This window comes from Episyrphus balteatus, chromosome 2, assembly GCF_945859705.1.
Source record: "Episyrphus balteatus chromosome 2, idEpiBalt1.1, whole genome shotgun sequence".
Classification (NCBI taxonomy): domain Eukaryota; kingdom Metazoa; phylum Arthropoda; class Insecta; order Diptera; family Syrphidae; genus Episyrphus; species Episyrphus balteatus.
This window is the reverse complement of record NC_079135.1, coordinates 11,910,001-11,934,696: the sequence shown is the minus strand read 5'-3', so window position 1 is coordinate 11,934,696 and position 24,696 is coordinate 11,910,001. Positions and strand designations below refer to the sequence as shown.

Here is a 24,696-nt window from a genome sequence, read left to right as displayed (position 1 = left end):
AGTATTGCTGTTGCAGTTGGTAAATGTTAATAGCTTGATAATTAAAGAACGAGGAGACAAAAAAGATTGACGAAATTATGACCAATGAGATCTAAATTGTTTTTTTTTTTTACTGCAATATAGTAATTGCCACGAAATGGTCCAATTTTATTCATGCATTTTTAATCATTTCCGATTTACCTAGTTTCTTTGATTTTTATTTGAGTTTAAGATAGAAATAAGCAAAGTGGTAACAAATTTCAAAAAATTAAGCAAGATTTCGTCATCAACAGAAGATAAGTAAGGAATCTGAAAAGAAAGCCTAGATCTTATTCAAGGACGGTTTTTGAAACCTTAACTTACTATCGCAGTTCGAGGTTAAATTTTTCCATTGTATGGGACATTTACCAATCAACTTGTCCTGAAAACATTATCTTTCAAAACAATAAAAGCAAAAAATTGTATATATTCTATGAAGAACGTCCATTTTTGAGCTTTTGTTGAGTCAAAGTTTTTTTTTTGCAATCTTTTGCTATTGAAATATTGAAAGTCAAGGCAATGTTCACCTAAAGCCAGATATCACTTCAAAATCTTGACACCGGGAGACTTTACTTTCTCTTTAAGAAATAAATAATTGTACAAGTGTATACTTCCACTTTTTTAAAAAACAGTTACTATTAATGAAAAGTTTTTGCTGTCAAAATTCTCTTTGTTTGATTTCCTTACAACTATTTTTAACTAAGATACAACTCCGCAAAACATATCCACAAACATCAACAATAAATCTTTTGAGAAGCGAAAAACCAAAACTATATTAAAATATCAGTTCAAAAATAGTGCATTTGAAATTAAAAAAATATATTTTTCAATTAAAAAAAATGTAATTTTCTGCAAATATTTTTTTTTTGCATCACAAATTTTATTTTCAATGTAATTTATCTAGTTCCACAAAAATTTTTTTTGATGCAAAATATTTTTATTTCCAATTGTTTTTTTTTGTTTTTAATGCAGAAAATGTGCGGTCAAAATTGAGAATTTTTTTATTTCCTGTAAATATTTGTTTTAATTTGTAATAGATGGCAAATGTATTTAAAAAACTGTTATTTAAATCCGTAAATCCGTCTTTCAGAAAATATGAAAAAAAAATCATTAAAAAAACTTCATTATTAATTGACTGTTGAATAAAATTCTGTATATGTATGTACATATTCTTGTAGGAAATTCAATTAAAGTCCAAAGTTTAAAAAAATCATTACATTTTTTTAAAAATGTTGTACCTAACTGATTTCAACATTTTTTTTTATGACAAGTTAAAACCACTATTAATTGGGATGCATTGCAAGCAACCAATACATTTCAGAAAAATTTACAAAAATAAAAAAAATAGTAGGTACTGAGTTTTAATTATTTTGTACTTAAAAAAAAAAAACATCTGTTTTTCCCAGTTGATCTAAATTTTAAAAACATAATGTACCTATAATACATTTTTCTGTATAATAAAGAAATACTGTTCATAAAAGTTCATAAAAACGTTTTGTTAACTATTTTCCAAGACCCAATAGTCGGCTGGGTCATTTTATTATTTGTATATCTTTTTTGGAATACGCCAGGCTTTGGCCATCCAGCAATATTTGCTTCAAAACATAGCTAACTACTTAACACTATATGCACTTTTAAGAAAATTATATTATCAAAACTTATTCCTTTCCTTTTTCTTTGCCTTGAGTACTTGAGTACTTTCTTAAGTAGACACAAAACGTTGAGTCTGCAAAATTTAAATTTTGTCATAGAAAATTTAAGCAACAATTTGCGTTTAACGTATAATTAAATTTAAAAAACTTTAGACTCACAATTACTGTAGGTAGAATATCTTCAAAAACTTATTAAAATTCGTTCATTTATTCCACGGCATTTACCCATTTACCCTATAAATTTGTTTTCTAAAAAATTATAAATAGTTTTGTTCTTGGCTTAAAATGTTCAATATCACTAACGGTTGAATAAATACTTTATTTAAACCTATATATTTTCACTTTCATTTGATTTCTATTTTATATTCACATTTGTGCAAATATATTCAAATAAGCATACATGAATAAATTCTAAGCCAAAAAAAAAAACGAAATTCAAGTTAATATTCAAATTAAAAAAAAAAAAATATACCTTCAAATCTTTCTTTATCTAATTTATGCAAAAAATTTAATCCAAAAATAAATTTAAATTCAAGCTTTAGTTAAAAAATGTATAACTTTCCAACGCATTGAATGAAAGATGCTTCCATTCCAATCCAAGCTTAACGCTTTCAAGCTTTCCAAAATCTCATCTATTTTAACACTTTTAACCCCTCATCATAAAAAAAAAACCTTTAAAATAGCACACAAAACAAAAAAGCCTATTCATCAAACTCAGGTAGGACCCATCATCAAACCCCGATCCAACCAAAACCCATCAAACATTATACTAAAACCCACTCTCTCTCGCGCACTTCTCACATCGAAAGTCATACAGTCACACAACCAAGCAAGCAAAAATTCCAAACGAAAACTTTACAATTTTTGCTTCCGCAAACCGGCAAAAGCAAAAGGCACAGAAACAGACAAACATAGTCAACGATAAAACACAAGAATAAAAGTAAAAACGAAAAAATTCAATACAATACAAAAAAATATATAAAAAAAAACTTAAGCCCAGAGACGAGCTTTTTTGTATCTTTTTATCGTCGTTTGCGCTGTCGGGTTTGGTTTGGTAGTTTGTTGGTTGGGTTGCACACACCATTTCTTTCCATTATTTTTGTTTTAGTTTTCTTTTTTTTTATATATTTTGTTTAATGTGAAAGAAATGAAAAAAAAAATGGGATTCCCAATCGCAAACTATCCACTAGTTGTATTTTGACTCTCACTCTTCATTCGTATTTCGGCGGCTAAGGTTCGATTTCGGATAACTCTCCTTAATTATAATTCGATACTTCAAAAGACTTAACTCTCATTTATTTCAAACATCGTTTTAAACCAAACAACCAAAGTGAAAACGAATTTATATATACTTTGCGCCCAATCGATCGTTAGTTTGTGATTTTCAACCAACCATTAAATTCTCATTAAATTCCTAAAATATAATGAATTCTTATGAAAAATTGACTTCTCATTTAGTAAACGTTTCTAACTGCATCTAGATACTTAAAATATTTCTGCGCAAATCCAACAAAGTTCATTTTTACGAGTGGAAATAATTAAAAATTTTTAAAAAAGATACAAAAACAGCTGTGATAATGATTTGATACTTTTTTTAGTGTTTACTCTCCCCCTCCATTCAAACTCACAATCTTAAAAATCCACAGATAGATAGTGTATCTTTTTGAATCCCAATATAATCTATCTAACTGCTGTTTTAATTTTTGTTTTATTTTATTTACTCAATTGTATCTATACAAACAGGTGTTTGGCTCTAATAATATCAGTACGGGGTAGTGCAAAAAAAATAATAATAAAAACATACATCTTCTTTCAAATTAAGATACAAAAATATCTATAACTAAAAGTTAATTTAAATTTATTTGCACTAGCGTGAGCGTAAAAAAAAAGATACAAAACTATCTATCTATCTATCTGTGTGCAGTCAGTCATTTTTCTGTGTTCCAAACAATCAACAACAACTTGCATTAGAATTCTTGTGTGATGATCGTGAAACGCGTGGAATAAAACGTTCAAGGTCAAACTTTTTTCCTAACCAACCCCACAGTGTGTTTCTATTCTATTCTATTGCTGCCTATTGTCATTTTTATTCAACAACAACAAAAAAAAGTATCTATACTGGCTGAGTGTGTGTTAGAGAGGGTTCTAAAAAAGTGGCTTTTTCTTGTGTGAAACTATATTGGAATTGTTTGTCAGTTTAAAGCTTTTTATATATTTTCTTCAAGTGGTGCGCCTTACCCCGTGTTTGTGTGTTGTTCGTTTTGTATTTTACGCGATAGCATCACAAATCGCCTTCTTGTCGTGTCGGTCATCTGAAGTGGCTTTAATTACTATCTATACTCATTTCTGTTGTTTTAGATATTTTTTTTTTTTGTTCTATCAAGACTTATGTCAAGTGTTTCTTGAGATTCTCTAATACCAGTTTATTTGAAAGCTTTCTTGTTCTATTGATATTCATAAGATGTTCACATATTAAGTGGCAAACAAGTGTGTGTTTCTTAACAGTTTATCATACTTTTTGCATATAAACATAAACTTAAAAAAAATCTATGAATGAAGTCCTTACCAATGAGGATGGATTATCAATTGCCTCCACCGCCACCGCAGACCTTACAAATTGGTCCATCGCAGGTGCAAGTGCAACAAACTCATTTGCAAATTTTGCAAAATGTTCATCAGCAACATCAACAACAGCAGCAACAGCAACAACTTCAACAACAGCAACAACAAATTGTTGGAACAATGCAACCACCAGCAACATTGCCACCCTTAAGTTCGTTACCTTTACAAGTTGTTCATAATTTACCACATTTACTTGGTAATACAAATGTTGTTAATACTACCAATAATGTTGCAAATACAAATCCAACAACAAACAATAACAACACGAATCTACGAAATAACAATGGCAACAATACTTTGCAACCATTAAATGGTTTAGTAGGTGGTTTACCACCGAGTAGTCAACTTTTACATCATCATTTGCAACATTTAGCAAATGCAAATAATAATAACAATAATAATAATCCAAATACTCCAAATAATAATACAACAACAAATAATAATAATCTCATTACGAATAATAACAATAATAATAATGGTGGCAATGTTGCTGATGAAAATAATCGATGGACACAATTTCAAGTGCAACAATTATGGAAACATCATGCATCCTATTTGAATGGTAATGGTAAAATTGTGTTATTTTCGGGTGCCGAGTTTTGCTTTTCACTCTGTGTTGTAAGGTAAAGAATGGCAAAATGGTAAGGGTTTTTAGATAATGTACAAAGGAAAATTAAAGCTTTTTTAGGATCCGGGTTTTAATGCTTGATAAAGATAAATTTACTCCAAAAAATAATATCTCAAGTCGCCTACACAATAATTTGAAATTCTAATGTAAACCTAATTTCAGGAGTGTACTTCAAACAAAACTGGTCTTTGCGAGAAAATGTTTTGTGAGCTCCGTTGAAAAAAATTTGTTGTTAAATTCATCTCAGAAACTTTTTTTATTTCCGAATCTCTTATAAATGACAATATCCTTGTAACGTTGAACATAGACCTTGAGTGTCGAATGCTACTTTGTTAAAATAAAAAAAAATGTCAACAAACACTCGAATTTTTTATTTTAAGTAAATTCAACTCTGGAAATTAGTTTTTTTTAAATACAATATGTCAGGAACTTTAAACGAGCAAAATGTTCTTATAACGAAAGCCCGATACAGCATCTGAAGCAGAAAACTTCTGAGCCGGCCCTTGGGCTCGAACTCACGATGCCAGCTCTGCAGTAAAGTACCTATTCCTCTGTGCCATGATGGCCACCTGCTTCTCAATTTCTTGAATGTTTTAATTTAAATGAATCCATTTAATTTAATTAAAAATCATTTTATTTTAACACGTCAAAAAAGGTTAATTTCTGGAAGACATTTTAATTTAAAGTGAACTTTTGATTGAATTTACTAAAATCGCTTCTGTTTTCAGTTACACGTCTTTAAAAAAAAAATTTACTTGGAAATCATTTCCTTTTTAGACTCCTGAAGGATAAATGCAATAGGAGACACTGCGAAAAAAATGAAATTGATCATTAAGAGTCGAAGTTAATATTTTTTGGAACATCACATATTCAAGAAATTTCGAAAATTTGTCCGCTTAATTTCCAAAATATTTTAATTAAGAATTTAAAAAAAGGCATTTATTTGAGTTTTTGAACATTAAAAAAAAGCTCCTAAGCTTTTTGGATTCAAGTATGAAAAAATTCTTCTTGAGAAAAATCCAAAGTAAAGAAAATATATTTACGCAAAATTTCCGGTATTACATTTAAATAACTTTTTTTATAAAAATTAGTTTTCTGAAACTTAAAATGCCTCAAAAAACATTAATTTTTCTTTTAAAATATGTCGGCTTTTCTATGAAATAAAAATTCTAAAATTTCTAACGATTTTTTTTGTTCAGTAAAATGGGAATGCAGAAACGAAATAGAGCCAGTGGAATGTAAAGTACAATGTTTAACACGACCTTTTATGAACAATTAATTTTTTCATTAAATACAAAATTGTGTTTTTTTGCATTTCTCAAGAAATCTGTTATCAATGATCTCTGGAATTCCAATCAATTTGTTTCAATTTCAATTGTTATAATTCAATAAACAATGCTCATTATTTCCTTCCAACTATTTTAGAGTACAAATTGTTAGACAACATGTAGACATTTTTTTTATAACTTGCAACTTTGTTTATCTCATTTAATCAATTAAGTAGAAAACAAGCAATTTCTACATATCGACAATAATATTTCTATCCACTAATTTTTATAATTGAACTATACAAGAACCATTAACCACTTCAACATTATTATTCAAGTCTTTAGTTAATAAACCACCAACTAAATTAACCAATACAACTAGTTTTGTATAATAATTACCTATTAAGAATTTTTTTCAAGAATTTATAATCATTTAATAAAATGATAAAAAAAAAGAAGTAGTATGGTAGTGTAACATTTGACATTAAGCTGACAACAGTTATCTTGTCTATACTAAGTAATTAAAAAATCGATTCGAAATCTGGTGATTTAAAAAAGAACAAAAAAGAATTCAAGGAGTGGTTTAATGTAGACGGAAGCTCAAGCTGAATTCAGATCAATTTCCTATTCATTTTTTTCTCGGGGAAAAAACCATTAAACATAGCCGGATAGCGATTTTTTTTTCTAAAAAAATGGATGTTGTTTTTTGTATTATTTTAAATATAAAAATAAATAAATCCCAACAAACCCTTTTGAACACTATTTTTAACCACATTGGTTACATATCGTCATCACTAACGCCATTTCTAAACTAATTAATGTCTCCCATTTAACAAAAACAAAAAAAGTGAACTTTAAGCCATTTGAAATTTTATTGATTTATCGACAGAAACCTCCATTCTTGCATATTAAGCAAAAATGTTATATTCGTTCTCGAACCTGACCTAGAACTGCCAAGTCCAAAACCACCCTACACTCGGTATAAAGCTTATATACATAAATACCTTAACCTGTCTGTCTGCGTTTTTAGCTTATTTCTAAAAGCAGAAAGGTGTCACTTAACTTATTCAATTTGGTTCCAAGTTGTTGTTTATTCTAATCTTAAAGTAGAAAATAACAACAAGAAAACAAATCCTCATAAATAAATTCCCTTTGTTTAAGTGCGTTTCCAAAATAAATATTTTCTTTTTCTTTTGTTTTTGTGAAATTCCAAATTTGTAGTCATAAAGAGTATCACTGTTTTCTGACCTGTCCAACAAAGTTGATGTTGCTGCTCAAAATGTGTATGATTTTTTGTTTCTCTCTGTGTTCAGAATTTTTATAAGGCCTACTTTTCTGAAGGTATCTTACCAAAAAAGCCTACGTATGTGTGTGTTTTTAATTTTCTTTTTATTGATGCCCCATTAAAGGGACAGACAGACCGCGTAGGTACAAGGTACAGTACTACAGAGAGTGCTTAAACTTTCCATTTTCATTCTTTTATTTCGACTTTTTTTTTGTTGTTTCGTTTAGAAGAGAGATATTGTATCTTTTTTATTTGTCTTCGTGGTTTGAGTTGTATCTGTTTTTTTTTTTTTGTATATTATTTATACATTTATTTAATTCCGGAGCTTATTTTTTGAATATAATTTTTTTTTTCGGCTTGGGCACTGTGGTGGTGCTGGTGCTTTGGGACCTTCTTTTTGGAGCCGAATTAACATGGTTCGTGTGTTCGCGCGCGCATTCAGCGTGCCTGCGATTTAATACTTTTAATATTGTCTGATGTATTCTAAATTGTGTGTGTGTATAAGTAGGTATATTTTTGGTTGGTTGGGTCTTCGAATTTTTTTTTTTTTTACTTTCATTAAGTTGTAAACTTTCACTTTTTTCGGCAGTTTGATTTATATTTTGGGCTTATATTAACCAACAACAACAAAAAAATAAAAAATTAAGAAGGTATAATATTGTTGGTATTCGTGCACATCTATTTTTAGAAGTACATACGTATTTAATTCGAAAGTTAAAATTAAGTTTTTTTATGATAACCACACGAAGTATAGGCTAGATTATAATTAAGTTGCATTTAAGGTGACCATCTCTTCACATTATGGACATTCTTCTCTTGTATTTTTTTTTGCTTTGCGTGGGAATGAAAGGAATTGTTATGGTAGGGGAGTTTTCTTTTAGAGAAGCACTGATTCTAGAAAAAAAAATATACTATGCACTTATTTTTTAATTAAAAAATGTCCAACCGTAAAAAATTTGTGTAGGTATATTAGGGTGGGTCAAAAAAATCGAAAATTTTTTTTTTGATTTGGTACTCCGAAAAATCGATTGCTAGACCCCTCTAGAATATACACACCAAATATGAGCTCTTTATATTAATGGGAAGGTCCTCCGCTTTGTAATTTTCCATTTTTACATTAAGCTTCTACTAAAAAAAAATAATTTTTTTATTAATTGACTTTTTAGCAAATTTCTTTTCATATTCTTGTAGGAAATTGAACGCTCTACAAAAAAGGTCTTATACACTTTTTTCGTTTATCTAACCGTTGAATAGATATTTGAGGTCAAAAAATCGAGAAAATCTTTAAAAATTCGTTTTTTGTTCTTAATTTTGTAACAAATTGAAAAATTATAAAGATCAAACGCGCAAGACATATTCTTGTTGAAAATTGATTGCTCCACAAAAAAGGTCTTATTAACTTTTTTCATTAATCTAACCATTCTAAAGATATTCGAGGTCAAAGTTAAAAAAAAATATAAAAACATTTTTTATTTTTAAAAAATTTCTAATTCACTGAAACTTCATTATTTTCAAATTAGCAAGATATATTCTTATAGGGGCTTAAACGTTCTACAAAAAATTCTTTGGAATGAAATTGATTGCTTTAACCGTTTAGAAGATATTCGTATCCAAACCAATGCTCACTGATTTCAATAGTTTTCTTATGACCCGTATGCATTGCGATTTGGATACGAATATCTTCTAAACGGTTAAAGCAATCAATTTCATTCCAAGGAATTTTTTGTAGAACGTTTAGGCCCCTACAAGAATATATCTTGCTAATTTGAAAATAATGAAGTTTCAGTGAATTAGAAATTTTTTAAAAATAAAAAATGTTTTTATATTTTTTTTTAACTTTGACCTCGAATATCTTTAGAATGGTTAGATTAATGAAAAAAGTTAATAAGACCTTTTTTGTGGAGCAATCAATTTTCAACAAGAATATGTCTTGCGCGTTTGATCTTTATAATTTTTCAATTTGTTACAAAATTAAGAACAAAAAACGAATTTTTAAAGATTTTCTCGATTTTTGGACCTCAAATATCTATTCAACGGTTAGATAAACGAAAAAAGTGTATAAGACCTTTTTTGTAGAGCGTTCAATTTCCTACAAGAATATGAAAAGAAATTTGCTAAAAAGTCAATTAATAAAAAAATTATTTTTTTTTAGTAGAAGCTTAATGTAAAAATGGAAAATTACAAAGCGGAGGACCTTCCCATTAATATAAAGAGCTCATATTTGGTGTGTATATTCTAGAGGGGTCTAGCAATCGATTTTTCGGAGTACCAAATCAAAAAAAAAATTTTCGATTTTTTTGACCCACCCTAAGGTATATATAGTTTTATTTCCCAAAACTTCAATTTCAAGATTTTCTTGAATTTGGATTCGTTCAAAATTTCGCTAAATTTAGGACGTCTTATTTCAACAGCACCTTCCAGATAATTTTGTATCTTTTTTTTTAGAATGAATATAAATTTTTGAAGGTGAATTTGATTTGCAGAACTGTGTCAATCAAACTCTTTTTTATTAAAAAGTTGTTTTTAAAATTACAAAAAACTCCTTTTAAAATGGTTTTAACCTTTTAACCACCAAAAGAAGTATTCGATTTTATTTTTTTCTATAACAAAGAATTTTTTCAAGGATCCACTTATTTAGTTTCAGTGTTAAACAAAATGTTGAATAAAATCTCGAGTTGTTTATTTTTTAACGCACATCAATCACACAAGTAAAATGAATGAATTCAAGTAGAAAAATATAAATTAACATGATTGCTATTAATTTATGGAAACTACCGACATTAGAAAAAAAAGTAGTTCTGATTGAATACATCAAAGGTATATCCCATCTGGCTGATATGTATCAATTTTTATTTTTTTTCTCTCTTTCTTGAAAAACCTCATTTTATGCAAATTTTGAAAACTATGCATTGACTAATTATTTAGTAATTTACAACACACACGTATCAAATACGATATGCAAAATAATGAATAAATACATAAATTTTTTTAAGAATTGAAAAATAGAATAAGATAAATAAGCAACATATTAACTTTAAAGTTTCTATTTTTATTGGAAAAAAATTAATCTTGTTTACATTATAAACTATTTCGGTTTTTATAACTTAACTTATTCTAAATTCAAAAGAAATTTATCTGTTTCACCAGGTATTTTTTGTGCTTTGCTGAGTTTTTTTGAATTTCTTGAGAACGGCTTAAACGATTTTGATGAAATGTTTTCTTTTAAAATTTTTAAGAAATGGTGCTGCCTAATGTTTTCCAAAAAGTTGTAAACTAAACTGAGAAGTTTTTTTTTCAAATCCCCAAAAAAAAGCTTTCCTCAAAAAAATTTGCTGACTAATTCCATCAACAAAATTTTTTATTGAATTGTTAAAGCCAATAAAAATGTTTAATGTCAAATATCTAATTCAATACAAAATGCCCCGCGGTGCGGTAGCGTGAATTGCCTCCAAAACGTGCCACTTAACTCGCGAAAATATTTGACGTTGCTGACTTAGATTACTTTGCATGTTGTGAGCTCAAAAAAAGTCTACATACTTAGTGTCTGCACTATATTTCCATATGATTACTTTTAACACCTATTTTGTGTAGTCTTATGGTTGGTTTTTGCGGTTTTTTTTTATTATTATATTGTCTTGTCTTTACCTACATTACAGTGTGTGCCTCGCAAGATTAATTTATATGCGGAACAAGTCGCTCAAGCCATCCATGATCCATTGCAATTTTATATAGATACATAATTTGAAGTTTATTTTTGTATTTGTGTATACAACACAGAGTCTTTTGCAGGCTATTATAACACTAACTCATCAGACTGTATGACTCGTCTTGACTTTAAATCGCTCGACAAGTAGTTGTAGCATACATAGCATGCAATTGCGTAATGTTTAAGTAGCATAGTCATAGCTACTGGAGAAATACCCTGCCCCGTATCATATAGTAGTGGCTGTCGCGCAAATGTAGCGTGTGCCTCCTCTGGTATTTATTTATTTTTTTTTGTTAAAAGATTTTAATCAAAATCAGTGAAAGTGTAATTTTCGCACACCTATTCCAAATTTGGATTCTATTTGTATTTATATTTTTTTTTGTTATTTTTGTTTATTGCTTCCACTCTTTCGTTTGGATGGTTTAGTTTAGTTTTAGTTGTTTTTTTTTTATTAACATAGATACTTTGTTGTCAAGATCGAGATACAATATCTTAGTTTAACCTGTTGTTTTATTCTTTTTTGTTTCTATTCACGGGAGTATTTTAGTATCAAAAGCTTGATTTTTTAAGGGAGATTCTCTGTCTATTAAACGGATATGCTCATTTTGTTCTAGTTTAACCGCAGCCATCACAAAATGTATTCTATATTGGCGGTAAATTTAAAACCGGAACGAGTTTTTTTGTTGTTGTTGTTCTGATTGTAGAAACTTGTTGTATATTTGCTTAAATTAATTCTCACAAAAGGTTAGAATGTTTGCTTTATTTTTTTTTGCATAAAGCAGACTTTAATTAAATTGTAGAATCAAGCTGTAAATAGTCAGCGTCAGCTATTTTAATGATGATTGTAAATCGTTTGACAATAATTATATTAGTTGATTGATTTTTTTTTTGTGTTTTGCTTCGTCAATTTATTTGACATTATATAGAATTAGAAATTCAGTTAGAAAGTGGGTTTGGTTCTTTTATACAAATTTTTGGACTAAGTGGTGGTGTTGCTTTTTTTTTGCATTTATTAAAATAATCTGGTTTTTAACTACATTATGCAGCCAATTATTCTATCGTGAAAGAGAAATTAGAATTCTAATGGAAGTTGCACAAATAACGTCTACATTAGCTTGCGAAAAAAACATTCAAATCTTTAAAATTATATTCAAATTTGTTCATAACTTTTTAAAAATTATGAGAGATTTTGATCAAAAAACGCATTTATAACAATTTTACTTCTATAAGGCTTTAAAAAGCTATAGCTTCTTAAAAGAAGTTTCATAAAATTGTTAATGTATTTCCCGGTTTGGTTATCGTTCAATAAAATATTTTTTTCTATTAAAACATCAGATTTTGTAACAATAGAAATATTTAAATCTCACAATCTTTACATGTGTTCTATAAAGCTCTCCGAAAAAAAAACACATTTTCTTAGCTTCAATTTATTCATATCTCATTTATTTTAAGAAGAAGTTTGACATATTTCTCCCTTTAAAAACAAGAGAGAGCGAATAATTGAAGCATTCGTAATTTCGTTAAATGCTTCCATGAAATTTATTTAACTTTTTTAACAAATCTTTGGTAGTATGTACTTCGGAAAGTGAGCTTAAAGAAGTAAAAGAAGCAAAATCTCCCTCAACTCAGCTTCTCTGAGACTTTATAAGATTATTCCGTAGGATTTTATGATATGAGTTACTTTAGGTAACGCTTCGGTTAATATTCTTCTTAAAAACCTAATTTAAACGAAGCTGAAATGCTTTTCAAGTTGTTATTATACGTGAGTCCCGTGATTTTCAAGGAGCAAAATTGAAATTAACGGAACTTGCCATATACCTAAACAAAATGGAAAAATTTGTTTTTTTTTTCTCAAAAATGATTTTGATTAAAAAATTACTCAAACTGCGACAATAAAGATCCCCAAGCTACATCTGCTTTATTTTCTTTAACATTGAATTAAAGTTGTTTTATTTATAGTTTTTGAGATATTTAGTTTTTGCTCGACTTTTTCAAAAATCTCAATTTCGCAGTTAATTTAATTCCTCAATGAAACAAGAAAATCAATAAATCAGCATTCAATTTCTAATACAAAACAAAACATGGATTACAATAATAATAATAATAATCTAATGAGATTTTTCATCTATACAAAAACTAGTTTTCACCTTTCCTTTGATCAAAGTTCAAACAAATTATAAATTATATCTACATACCTGTTATCTACCTACTTTAGTCTACTATAATAATAGCAATCACATTTAAAACTAATTTAAATTTCAAAAAAAAATCCATTAAAATCTATTCAAAATATAATAATTCCACTATTTATGTAAGTAAATACAAAAAAAAGAAATTCCAAATCAAGAAAAAAAAAATAAACATCGATATTAAAAATTTTACTTCCTTCTATGACGACATAGTGAATCGTGTATAACTCTATTACCACTTTACAACACACAATCACATCACACTAACTATAAATTCAAAGAGACGACGACAACACACCAACAGAAAAACTCACACTATAAAATAAAAAAGAAACAAAATAAAACAAAAACCCCAACAGCAACAGACCGCATCCAACTCTGAACGGAAGAAAGTGAGAGTTTTCCACCAATCATGCCAAACTACTTACTAGTTTGACTGCCTCAATATCTGACTCAAAAAAAAGAAACAAAAAACAACAACAACAAGAAAATCACACACATAAAAATGTCTTTTTTTTTCATTTGTATTATTAAACTACCTGTCTCAGAAATCAAGCCATCATCCATCGTATACTTCGACTACCGCGAACAAGTCGGCTTAAAGAAAGACCAAAGACCAACCAAACAGAATTCAAGCTTAGGCGCAAAGCTAGTCAAAGAATAGGCCTACTGAACTGAGCTACTAAACAAACACACATTCCACAAAAAAATTGTTCACATTTGCCGCACCACTGCATCATGCAACTATGAGAAACTAGGTAGGCAGGTAGACTCTTTTTGTAAAGCGACTCTTGAGTGCATCATAGCCTCTGAATGCTTCCACTCTTGATGATGATGGTTTTCTTCATTGGTTTTGGTGGTTAAGCTTGAGATGTTTGTTGGGGTTTTTGCTTCTTGTCAAGCTTAACTATGCGTGATCGCAATGGCATGTGTGGCCAGAAATGCAATTCCCATTTGACGCTACCTTGCGTTTCTGGAAAACCAAAATGTAAGACGAGATGTTTGCCGATCTGATCATCATCATCAACATCGTCATAGAAGTGCGAGCTATTGCAAAAGTTATGCAACTTATTGAGACTTTTTGCTTTTAGCACTTTTTTCTATGATGTAGAAGCTATGATAGCAGTACTTGTTAGGGGAATATCAATTTCAACAACAACTTCTTAAAACAGTCGTGTGGGTATATGTGTCAACAGGAAGGTGATGAATTTTTCAAACTTCAAGTTAGCCAAAAAAGTCAAACTTGTTTTTTATTAAATGATTTAAACGAATTTTCAAACGATTTAAATGGATTAACAACTTTATTTTTATCTTAGAGAAATTTGCTCATTTAAAATGTTAATCGATTTAAATTGAATAGAAATTATAAATAATAAATCTAGTTTTATAGCAGTAAATATTTATTTTTATTTGTCTACTTTCATGAATATTTATTTGCAAAAAATGGTGATTTTTGTATCAATCAATACAAATTAAAAGTCATAATTTATATGAATTTAAAATTTTATCATTTCTTGGAATATTATTTATTTTATTATTAATTAATGCAAACAATTTTTAAAAACTTTTGTTCAATAGTTATTTAGATCTGTTAAAATTAACTACACTTATGGGTTGCACATATTCACTCTCATAACAACAGTTTCTAAGAACTGCATTCTTTATAGAAAAATGTGACTCTTTAAAAACAAATTGATCTTAAATTTTACGTTAAGACTTTTTTGAAAATAGCAAAATACTAAGCATAATATCGATAGTTTACTGTCGAAATCTTCAGATCGCCCAACTCAATTCAATGTCTTCAATTTCAGGCCACAAATTTCGGAATACATAGCTCTGTAGCACTCACAGTGGACCGAAATCATGTTTCATGAAGCATTTTTGAAAAAAAATTATATGAAATTGATGCCACATGTAATAAATTACCAATATGAATGAAAAACCGGTTTTTAAAAGCTGAAAAAATAAGCAAGAGAAATTAGAATAACTTTTCTGGTCCACCTCAGATTTTTAAGTCCAATGAATCGAATTTGTTTTTAAAATTTAATTTTTCAAAGGAAATTTTTGACAAAAAAATTCTTACTCAAAGAAAAATCTAAAACCTTTCGAATTATCGAAGTCTAAATATTCGAATGTGTAGTCTTAATTCTGCCAAAGAAAGCAAAATACGCTTCTTAACAGTCTATAGATAAGTTATATGGACATGAGAATTTTTGTAACGGTACAAAATTTCGACTCTTTTTGTTACTTTCCGAGTTTTTGTGTATAGGTAGAACTTAAAGAGCAAGACGAAATTGAAAATTTTTAATCGATATCTAAAATGGAGCTGTATTATCGAAAATCAAAACAACAATAAAATTTGGTACCTATTATTTAATTAAAAAAAAAAAAAAACGAAATTAATTTAGGTATATTTTGAACTTGCCTTTATTAATCTTACGTACATAATACATACTTGAATCAATGTTTTCAAGGTATTGAAAAATCGGACAAAAAAATTGGCCGAGTTCTTAAATGTTCAATTGACAAATTCATTTACTTTCAATACGTTCAGTGAAATTGAAATTTCATAAAATTCAACACTTTTACTGGAGTAACGAGGAATTAAACACAAAATTTCGTCTTTTGAACATTTTCAATCTTGGTCACTGGTATACTTAAGAATTCATCCGAAATGAGTAACACAGCTAAATTCATTTTACCTAAGACTTTAAAATTTAGGTTAGTTTTTAGTTACATATACATTTTAAATCACAGAGTATAAGGAATATGTTTTTCAATCAATATCGTTAAAAATTAATTTTTTATCCAATGTTAAATGTTAATCTTAAATCTGTATAATCTGTACCGTTAGTATTTAACGAAATAAATAAATAAATAAATAAAATAAATCTCTATTATATTATTTTGTTATTGTTTGTATTTAATGGATGATGTTTTCTGTATAGATTAAATAAATAGAATCAAAAGTCTGTTGTTTATTTCATTACTAATATTAACAACCCGATTCTTTTTTCCCTTTACTTTGCACGATTATATGCCATCCAAAAGTATGCAGTTTTTCTACGTTGCAATTAAACTAAGAAAGACACTTCGATTATTCGGATCAAGATTTTGTTGTAGAAAATGATTTTCAATGTGATTCATACACAATGGAAGGTTACCTTTAACAGTTAACTCCAAAAATATTTAATTATTCATAATTTTCACTTTCGAATATAAAAATATAATTTATATTAACTCAGACAGAAACAAAAAAAAAAAAAAAAACTGATATCCATAATGAGTATAAACAGAAACACAGTCAAAAAGCAAATCCCCATAAAAAGCCAAAAATATTGTTAATCCAATTAAAAATGACAAAAAGTTCCAAAAACCTTATTTTTTTCTTTACTATCAGTTTCATCTTTTTTTTTTGGCAAAACACTTTCACTGCTAAATTACGAAATAGTAGCGGTTTAAAACAACAACAAACAACCAAAAAAAAAACAACATGATGTGAATTTGATTATAGAGCTCTTTTGCATTCATTAAGCTACATTTCTTCTTATTATGTTGTAACTTGGTTAATTTAATGACAAAAAACCTTGCTCATCATTTTAAAATGTTGTCTCTTTTTTTTTTTGGTATTAAAAATTCACTTTCTTTCAAAAAAAAAAAAAAAAAAACAAAATACAAATAAATAATATATCTTTGACATCTAAAGCGCCACTTAAATACTACAAATTGGAAAATATCATTAATAAGAAAAATAAATGTGTTGAGCTATAATTATAAATTTTGTTTTTGGTATAAATTTTACCAAAAGTCAGAGGGCTTTTATATGTGTATAGAAAGGTACTGTGTGATGATAGTGAAAGTTTAATTCCGCATTGCCATGGTCCAGTAAGATACTACTCTGATGATGACGAGACTCTCTTCCAGTCATCATATCATCGCACCGCGGAAATATTTTCACTTTACCGGAATGGTCCAATGCTTCTAATGAAAGTGAAAAACAAAAGTTTTATTCTCAAAAAAAAAAAAAAAAGAATTTCAAAAATTAAGAAAAAAAAACAAAAATAAATTAAAAAAAAAACTGGTTTTATTGTTACGTAACAATAAATAACGTTACAATGTTTTTCTTTTGTTTTTTTGTTGGTTTTGATCTTTTCTTTTTATCATCATCATCATCAATCCCATTTAAGTACTTATACCTACTAAATTTATCTGTCGATCGAGATAATGATGCTCCAAAATTGGATTCCACCACGAAGATGAAGAAAAACTTCTTAACTTTTTTTCTGTTGTTTTATTGTGGTCATATCTTTTGCGGTCTTTTTGGTGCGATGAGTAGGTTCGTAAATTGAGGTGAAAAAAGAAGTCAAAATAAGTGGGGCGCCGTTAAAAAAGTATGTTAAATTTTTTTTGGCAGTTTCAGAAGAAGTGAAAGTGAAAAAAAGTAAAAGTAAAAAAAAAACGATAAAATACATGTGAATTTTTTGTTTGTTTGACTCACGGATATCATTACAAGTTTTTTATATTTTTGGGCATTCTTTGCGGATTTTTGGTGTGTTTTCTTTGTATTTTTTTTTTTTTTGCTGACCATTCTCTTTGAGTTGGACTTTAAGATCCGTAATGGACCAAAGATTTTTTTTTCTTCATTTTTAATGTGTTTTTTTTTTTTTTGCAAACAGGGAGATATGATTCCAAAAAACAAGAATTTCACCTTAAGTTTTTTTTTTTTGGTTAAAACAAGGTGTTGTACTTATTTTGGTTTTGTTTTGCTTTGTTTCTGTCTGAGTCCATTGCGGTCGATTTTTTGAAAATGTGGGTAGTGTCTAAAGGTTGCAAAAAACTAGGGCAGTATTCAATCATTCTTTTGAAAGTAAAAAGAAATCAATTTGTTAAGTCATCTTGTAACCTAGAATTTTAATTGTGAAGATTTTAAACAAAGGTTTTTATTGTTATCAATTAATAAAAAAAAATGTTAGCGAATTAGAAAAAATCAGTTTTTGACTTTGAATAGGTGAATAGGAGGCTAATTTTATTTTTGGTATGTTCAGAAAGTCTTTTAAAACATTTGCTCATTGTTTATTCAAAAGCAAAAAAGAGCTTTTGAATTTAATTAAAAATAGATCTTAAACAACTGTTGTACCAATTTATTCCTTGTGTTAACGAAGTAGAACAGTAACGCAGTTGTGAACATTTGTATTTATACTTAATATGAACTAAATGGAAATCAGCAAAGATGCTATCTCTGTCAAAATTGTAAGCATAAGAGCTCTGCATAAGAATAACAAAAAAAAAATACAAATTTCAAAATACTAATCCCCCAAATGAGGTTACTCAATATATACTTGCACCTCTTTCAGTGACTTTGAATCATCTTATTATTCTAACTTTTTGTCTTTTAACAATTGTTGTCATTATGTGAACATTTACAACATGTCGAAGTAAATGAGATACATTAAATTAAACTACAGTAACGTTTAGATATTTTTCACAAGGTAACACAGGGTAGCGTTACATTCATAACTTTCTATAATTTTTCAACTCAAAACGAAATTCTACTAAAAGGACAAACTTTAAGGTAGATTTTGAGAAGCCATAAAATGAGGTCTCATCATTCCTTTACTTTTGGAACAAACAGAAACATATATCAATCAAAAAGTACAGATGTTTAGATAAAAATATTTTGACTTTATTTTCTTTTCTTTTTTGTGTTCTAAAGATCTTATATCTCTTTTTTTTTGGATTTTTCAAAATCACCCATTTAAAAATTACTGTTCAATATAAAATTTTAAGAATTATAGTCAAAAATCGATTCAATCTTCCCTTTAATACTATGCAAATGCAAATTGAATTAAAAATAAAACAAAATATTGTTTGTTTTAAGATAAAATTTCTAAGAAATATTTTTTGAATTTTGTTTCAGTAAGTCTAGAATAATTGTCCTTGATCAATTGTGGCCTTCAACTCGGAAACAGCAGTTTTCAGGAATTCGAAAATTCTTGCACAATTTAGTTGACTAAAAAATTAATTAAATATAATATTAAACTTTCTAAACATTAACAAACAAAAAATTGAAAAAAAAAAATCCATTCAGACATTATTTATGCTGCACTTGATTAAACAATTGTTAAAATAAAATGCAAACAATTATTATTTTAGCAGAAACAAGCGCCTGCTTAATTCGAAACAAAAAAAAAATAACAGGTGTTAAACGTGTAGAAACATTATTTATTTTCAGAATGGTTTGACAAATTATTTTCAAACTGAAATTCATGACAAATTTCTTAAAAAATATCATCCTATCTCTTGTACGATGTCAGGAAAAGACAAAAATTGTTTGTTGATAGTTTGAAAAAAAAAATAATAATAATAATAGGTAATAATAGTAAAATTGTTTCAACTTTAATCAAAAGATAAATACCAATTTAAAGGTGTAAAATAAAAAAAATATAGGCATTTGAACACTTTTAACAGGCATACCTACAATACATATTAAACCCCAATTCAAAAATCAGTCTGTTAAGATATTCCCCCTTTTGGAATTAAAATTATTTTTAAAATGTCTACCACACTTACTCGTAACCCAATTTCTCTCAATATTCCGTGAATCAAAGTAATTAACTCAACGTATTTATGCTTGTCACCTATTTCCCTAAATATCTAATTTTTGCTTTAAACGTGCCTTCGTTTAAACATTTCTTATTAAAAAAAAAAATGTTTGAACTAATTTGGTATAAAAATCATTTTTTTTTTTTTCTTTACTTCTTTTTTACTTTTTTATTCATTTCAAACCACAAAGTGTTAACTAACTCATTTTAAATGGGTAATACCCCATCCATCATCAGTGAACGTGAATTTCCGCAAAACGCATACAAAACACTCTAAACTAGGCAAGTACCTAGTTGTATTGCTGGATGAAAATGAAAGTAAGAGTGAATAAGATAGCGGAAAATGAAATGCACCATCGCACTCAGATGGTTACTTGTGCTGCTGCTGCACACAAAAGTGTTAACAAACAAGAAGACCAAAAAAAAGTAATAGAAATAGAAGGAAAAAAACAAAACAGAAAAAAAACTGACTATATCAAAGTTGGAATTGACAGAAAAGTGTGATAATAGACGTTAAGACTCCTTTCAACATAGACCCCCTTTTCTACAAGTTTTTCTAGACTAGACCTCCTCGATCACATGGTTAAACAAATAAATAACAAAAAACTGCAAACAAACAAACAAAAGCAACTCGAAAAAAAAACACTTAAAAAACAAAATGCATACAAAAACAACAAAAAAAGACATATCCACCAATCGATTGCTAAAGAAGAAGTTTCACTTTCGCTTTTAAGTTTCGTTGAATTTGTTGTTGTTTTTCTTTTTTTTTTCCTTCTTCTTTATCTACTTTACTTTTTTCAATTTTTTTTTTCTTTACTCATACTGCGCGATACGCGATGAATCCAACAGATAAGTTGGTATCCATGATCTTCGATGGTTACTTTCTTTCTTTCTTCTTCTTTTTCTTTGCTAGTACTCTTTGCCATCATATCGGTGTACTGTATATTTTGTGAATGTATTTGTGTTAACATAACTGTTTCCAGTTTGTTGGACGCGGAAGCAGTTTTGTTCAAATTTACTCTGTCCAAGCCGCACATAGCTATGTTTATACTTGTGTGCTCCCAAAAAACAAAAAAAAACGAGAAAAAAATAGCCCCCCGTTTAGGGCATTTTAGTAGTTTTTCTTCTTCTTTGGATTTACCACTTTTTTGTGTGATAAGTTGATCCTTCTCTGTGTATTTGGTTGAATTTTATAATTTTTCTTATTTTTTGCGTCTTTCACGGCATGAAATCAGGTCACAAGGGAAAAAAAAATAAATAAAATCCAAGTCAATGAAAGCGAAATGAAGTGGGCTGCTGCTGCGCGCTGCCGCACGTAGTTAAAGATGACATCTTCCTTCTTTCGTTTTCGTTTAAGTTTTTTTTTTTTTTGAATTTAATACTTCTTTTTGTCTGTGTATATAATATTTTTCTTGTGTGATCTGGTTTCTTCCGTGTACGTTTTGTTTGCTTCTTCTAGTTCCGCTTTTTTTGGCTGGCTTGTTTGGTTACGTATACGCCCCAGTGAAGCATGATCATTTGCATGCACTATTACAAGTAGAAACAAAAAATTTGTATGCTACATTTCACTTTCGATTGGAATTGATAATGATGGGAAAGGTTTATATATTTTTTTTTTAGTTTTTGTTGTTGGGGCGAATTATAATGTTTGGAGGGAAATGAGAATGTTGGACTGCATTGTTTTCTTAATCTAGAGATTATAAATTTAATCTAGCAATTAAGACAAAAATAATAGCGTGGTTAAAAATTGTAGTTGGAAAAAGATGACTTTTCGATAAATAGGTTATGTTCAACTGATTGTAGACACTAGACAAAGTTTCAAAATGATAGTTAAAGCTTAAAAAGGATAGTGATCTACTAAATCTGATTTTCACATACACAAATGTAAAAGCGAGTACTAGTACACTTAAATTTATACTCAAACCTCCATCAAATCTTTTCTTCATGGTAAAATTTGACACTTCACAGGCAAATATTAAAAGCTATTCTGAATCTGATACTTCACTCAAAAATGGTAAATTTCAGCCGAAACTGATGAATCCTTGGGAATTCTCATGTTTAAATGCAAAATCTCAACCGAAATTGAATTCAGTTTTAAAGCCAAATTATAATAGTCTATCTTCATAGTATCCAGCTAACTTTTTGGTTAGACTTGATCACGTTTATGAGATATATGAATTCTTTTGACTTATTTCGTTTGGTGATATTTCATAGCTAGTTGGGTATCTGAGCTGTTTTTCTTTACCTTCCATAACTCAATAGTTGCAGGTTTTTTTCGGGAATTCAGTACAGATTGATAAGTGTTGCCTCTTACTGAATAAAATATTGTATTGCTATATTTTTTTTTTTATTAAAGTGCAAGGATTTTTGTAATAGTATTAAGTTCAATATTGCTTAAGTGAATTAGAGTAAAAATGTGCATTGTATGAAGGAATTAAATCAAGGTGCAAAGGTGATGTGCAAAAACAACTTTTAACTTTTAACAATTTTCGGATTGCGGGCAAAATAGTTATTTTTCAATTTTAGGTAATTTTAGCCAAGTTTAGGCTAATAAACAAATATGAATTAGACAATTTTGAATCTTCTAATTTTGTTCTCGTGAAATTCTTTTTTGGAAGCTGAATTTTGTTTTAGCTTTAAAGGGAGACTAGCTCGTCTTAGTCAAATATATATATAGTCAAATATTTTACCATTTAATTCCTCAGAGAAAAAAACAAAAAAAATTGAAATTTTTCAAAATTATATTACTTACACAAAACATTCAAAAAATAACAATTTTCTATGTAGTATTTACTAACAATTAAAAAAACAAAACATAATAATTATTTCTTATTTTTTTTTTCTACACACAAAAAAAAAATACAACATTTCGCACTAATTCATTTCGCATCAATTTATGCGATCTAAGTACTATTTACTATTTTTTAAAATAAAGTTTGTTTATATTCAGGAAAATCAGGGAACAGCAAGGAGATATGCGGTGACGATAAATTTAAAGAAGATGGTGATCCATGGAATGTTGAAGCACAGGCCGCCTTCCTAGGGCCAAATTTATGGGATAAAACATTGCCATACGATGCTGACCTCAAGGTAACACAAGTTAGTATTCCTGGTTAGACGCCATTTCTATTCATTATTATGTATATTTATATAAAAATATATTCATTAAAAACTAAAAAAATCTCACGCTTTGGTGTTTTGCTTTTTATGATGATGATAACAAATTGTGTTCTCTTTTTTCAAATTCAAATAAAATAAACAAACAAAAATATTGAAAAAGAAAATTAAATGCATGTTTTTTTGAGCGAGCTAAAACTTAACTTGTTAATTTTCAAACACTACCTACTCTATATAATCTTAGAGAACTTGATAAGCTTATCACTTTTTTTTTAATGATAAGAAAATACAAACAATGTCTTTCGTTTGTTTGCTCGGGTAACAAACACAAAAAAAAAAGAAACTAAATTTATACTACATAACATTACAACTCTGACAGTCATCAAAAGTTTTAGCTCAAATTTGCTTTGTCTGAACGCTAAATGTGTGTTTTTTTTAGTTATCAAGTTGTTTTTTATTTTGTAAAAAATATTTAAATTTTGTATATTTTTGATTTCAATGCAGTATGCCGATTTAGATGAATTCCTATCGGAAAATAATATTCCCGATGGATTGCCGGGAACACATTTGGGACATAGTACCGGTTTGGGACATCGATCGGACTCATTGGGACACTCAACCGGTTTATCGCTGGGCCTCGGACACATAACAACAAAACGTGAACGATCACCATCACCGTCGGATTGTATTAGTCCGGATACTCTTAATCCACCATCACCAGCTGAATCAAGTAAGTGATTATTTTCTATTAAAAATTTGTCTTAGATGGATTGAATAAACATGACAGGGTTGTAAACTGTCATATTTATTCAATTTATTGATATTTCCTTAATTATGTTTATATAAATGTGAGTTCATTTTGGTATTTGTCTCAACATACAATTAAAACAAATTGATAAAGAGTTTGCTTGACATGTACCAAAAATTACAGTAAGAGGTTGATGTATTGATGAGATAATCATCACCTTCTTCTTAATCCAAGTTCAAACTAATTAAATTTAGGTGGATTTCATTTGTCGAATTTTCAACTTTCCAACTTAGCGATGATAATCGCTTTTTATCTCACAACCCATGACAAAACTAATTTTTTTTTCACAATCAACATATTTCGTACAATATGCTTGCATATGCTTTCATAAATCCAGCGTCTAAAAAAAATTTCGTTCAAAATTTGTTGGCTGAGTCAAAACATTTAAACGATTTCACAAATTGTCGAATCTTGGCACAAAACAAAGAGATTAGTTTTGCTATGCCCCAATTATATTGGATAGTCGTTGTACGACAAATGTTTGTATTTTTTTATTGGATTTAAATCATTTTCTTAGTTAATTTTCGGTCGATTTCCATGAAAAATACATCGTTTGATCAAAATAGATTGAAATAAATATGGTCTTTAAATATTTTTTAAGACTTTAAAATTCTCTAGTTCAATTTTATGCTACAAATCGATTTCAAAATGGTGAAAGTGAAAACAGTATTTTTGAGTTTCCTTTTTTTAATGTCTCCTTTTTAAAACAGTGAAAGTCAGTTGGAAATCAAGCATTGATCGCTCACGTTTGGTTGCTTCTTGTTTCATCGTAACTTTTCATAGCGTAACATTTTGTCCCCA

The 24,696-nt window shown here is 28.4% G+C and overlaps 1 protein-coding gene across 13 annotated transcripts in view; it reads left to right on the top strand.

Moving 5' to 3' along the window:
• Positions 1 to 24,696, top strand: part of LOC129910699 (thyrotroph embryonic factor) — an 84,603-nt gene that overhangs the window by 56,710 nt on the left and 3,197 nt on the right. For 7 of the 13 annotated variants that reach the window (XM_055988183.1, XM_055988185.1, XM_055988184.1 and 4 more), the window contains 2 exons: positions 22,921 to 23,069; positions 23,592 to 23,817. In XM_055988183.1, the coding sequence (XP_055844158.1) occupies positions 22,921 to 23,069; positions 23,592 to 23,817 (375 nt within the window). Of the gene's footprint in view, positions 1 to 2,790; positions 4,855 to 22,920; positions 23,070 to 23,591; positions 23,818 to 24,696 lie in introns of those variants that run through there. The other 6 variants (XM_055988176.1, XM_055988178.1, XM_055988187.1 and 3 more) reach the window with 5 other exon arrangements.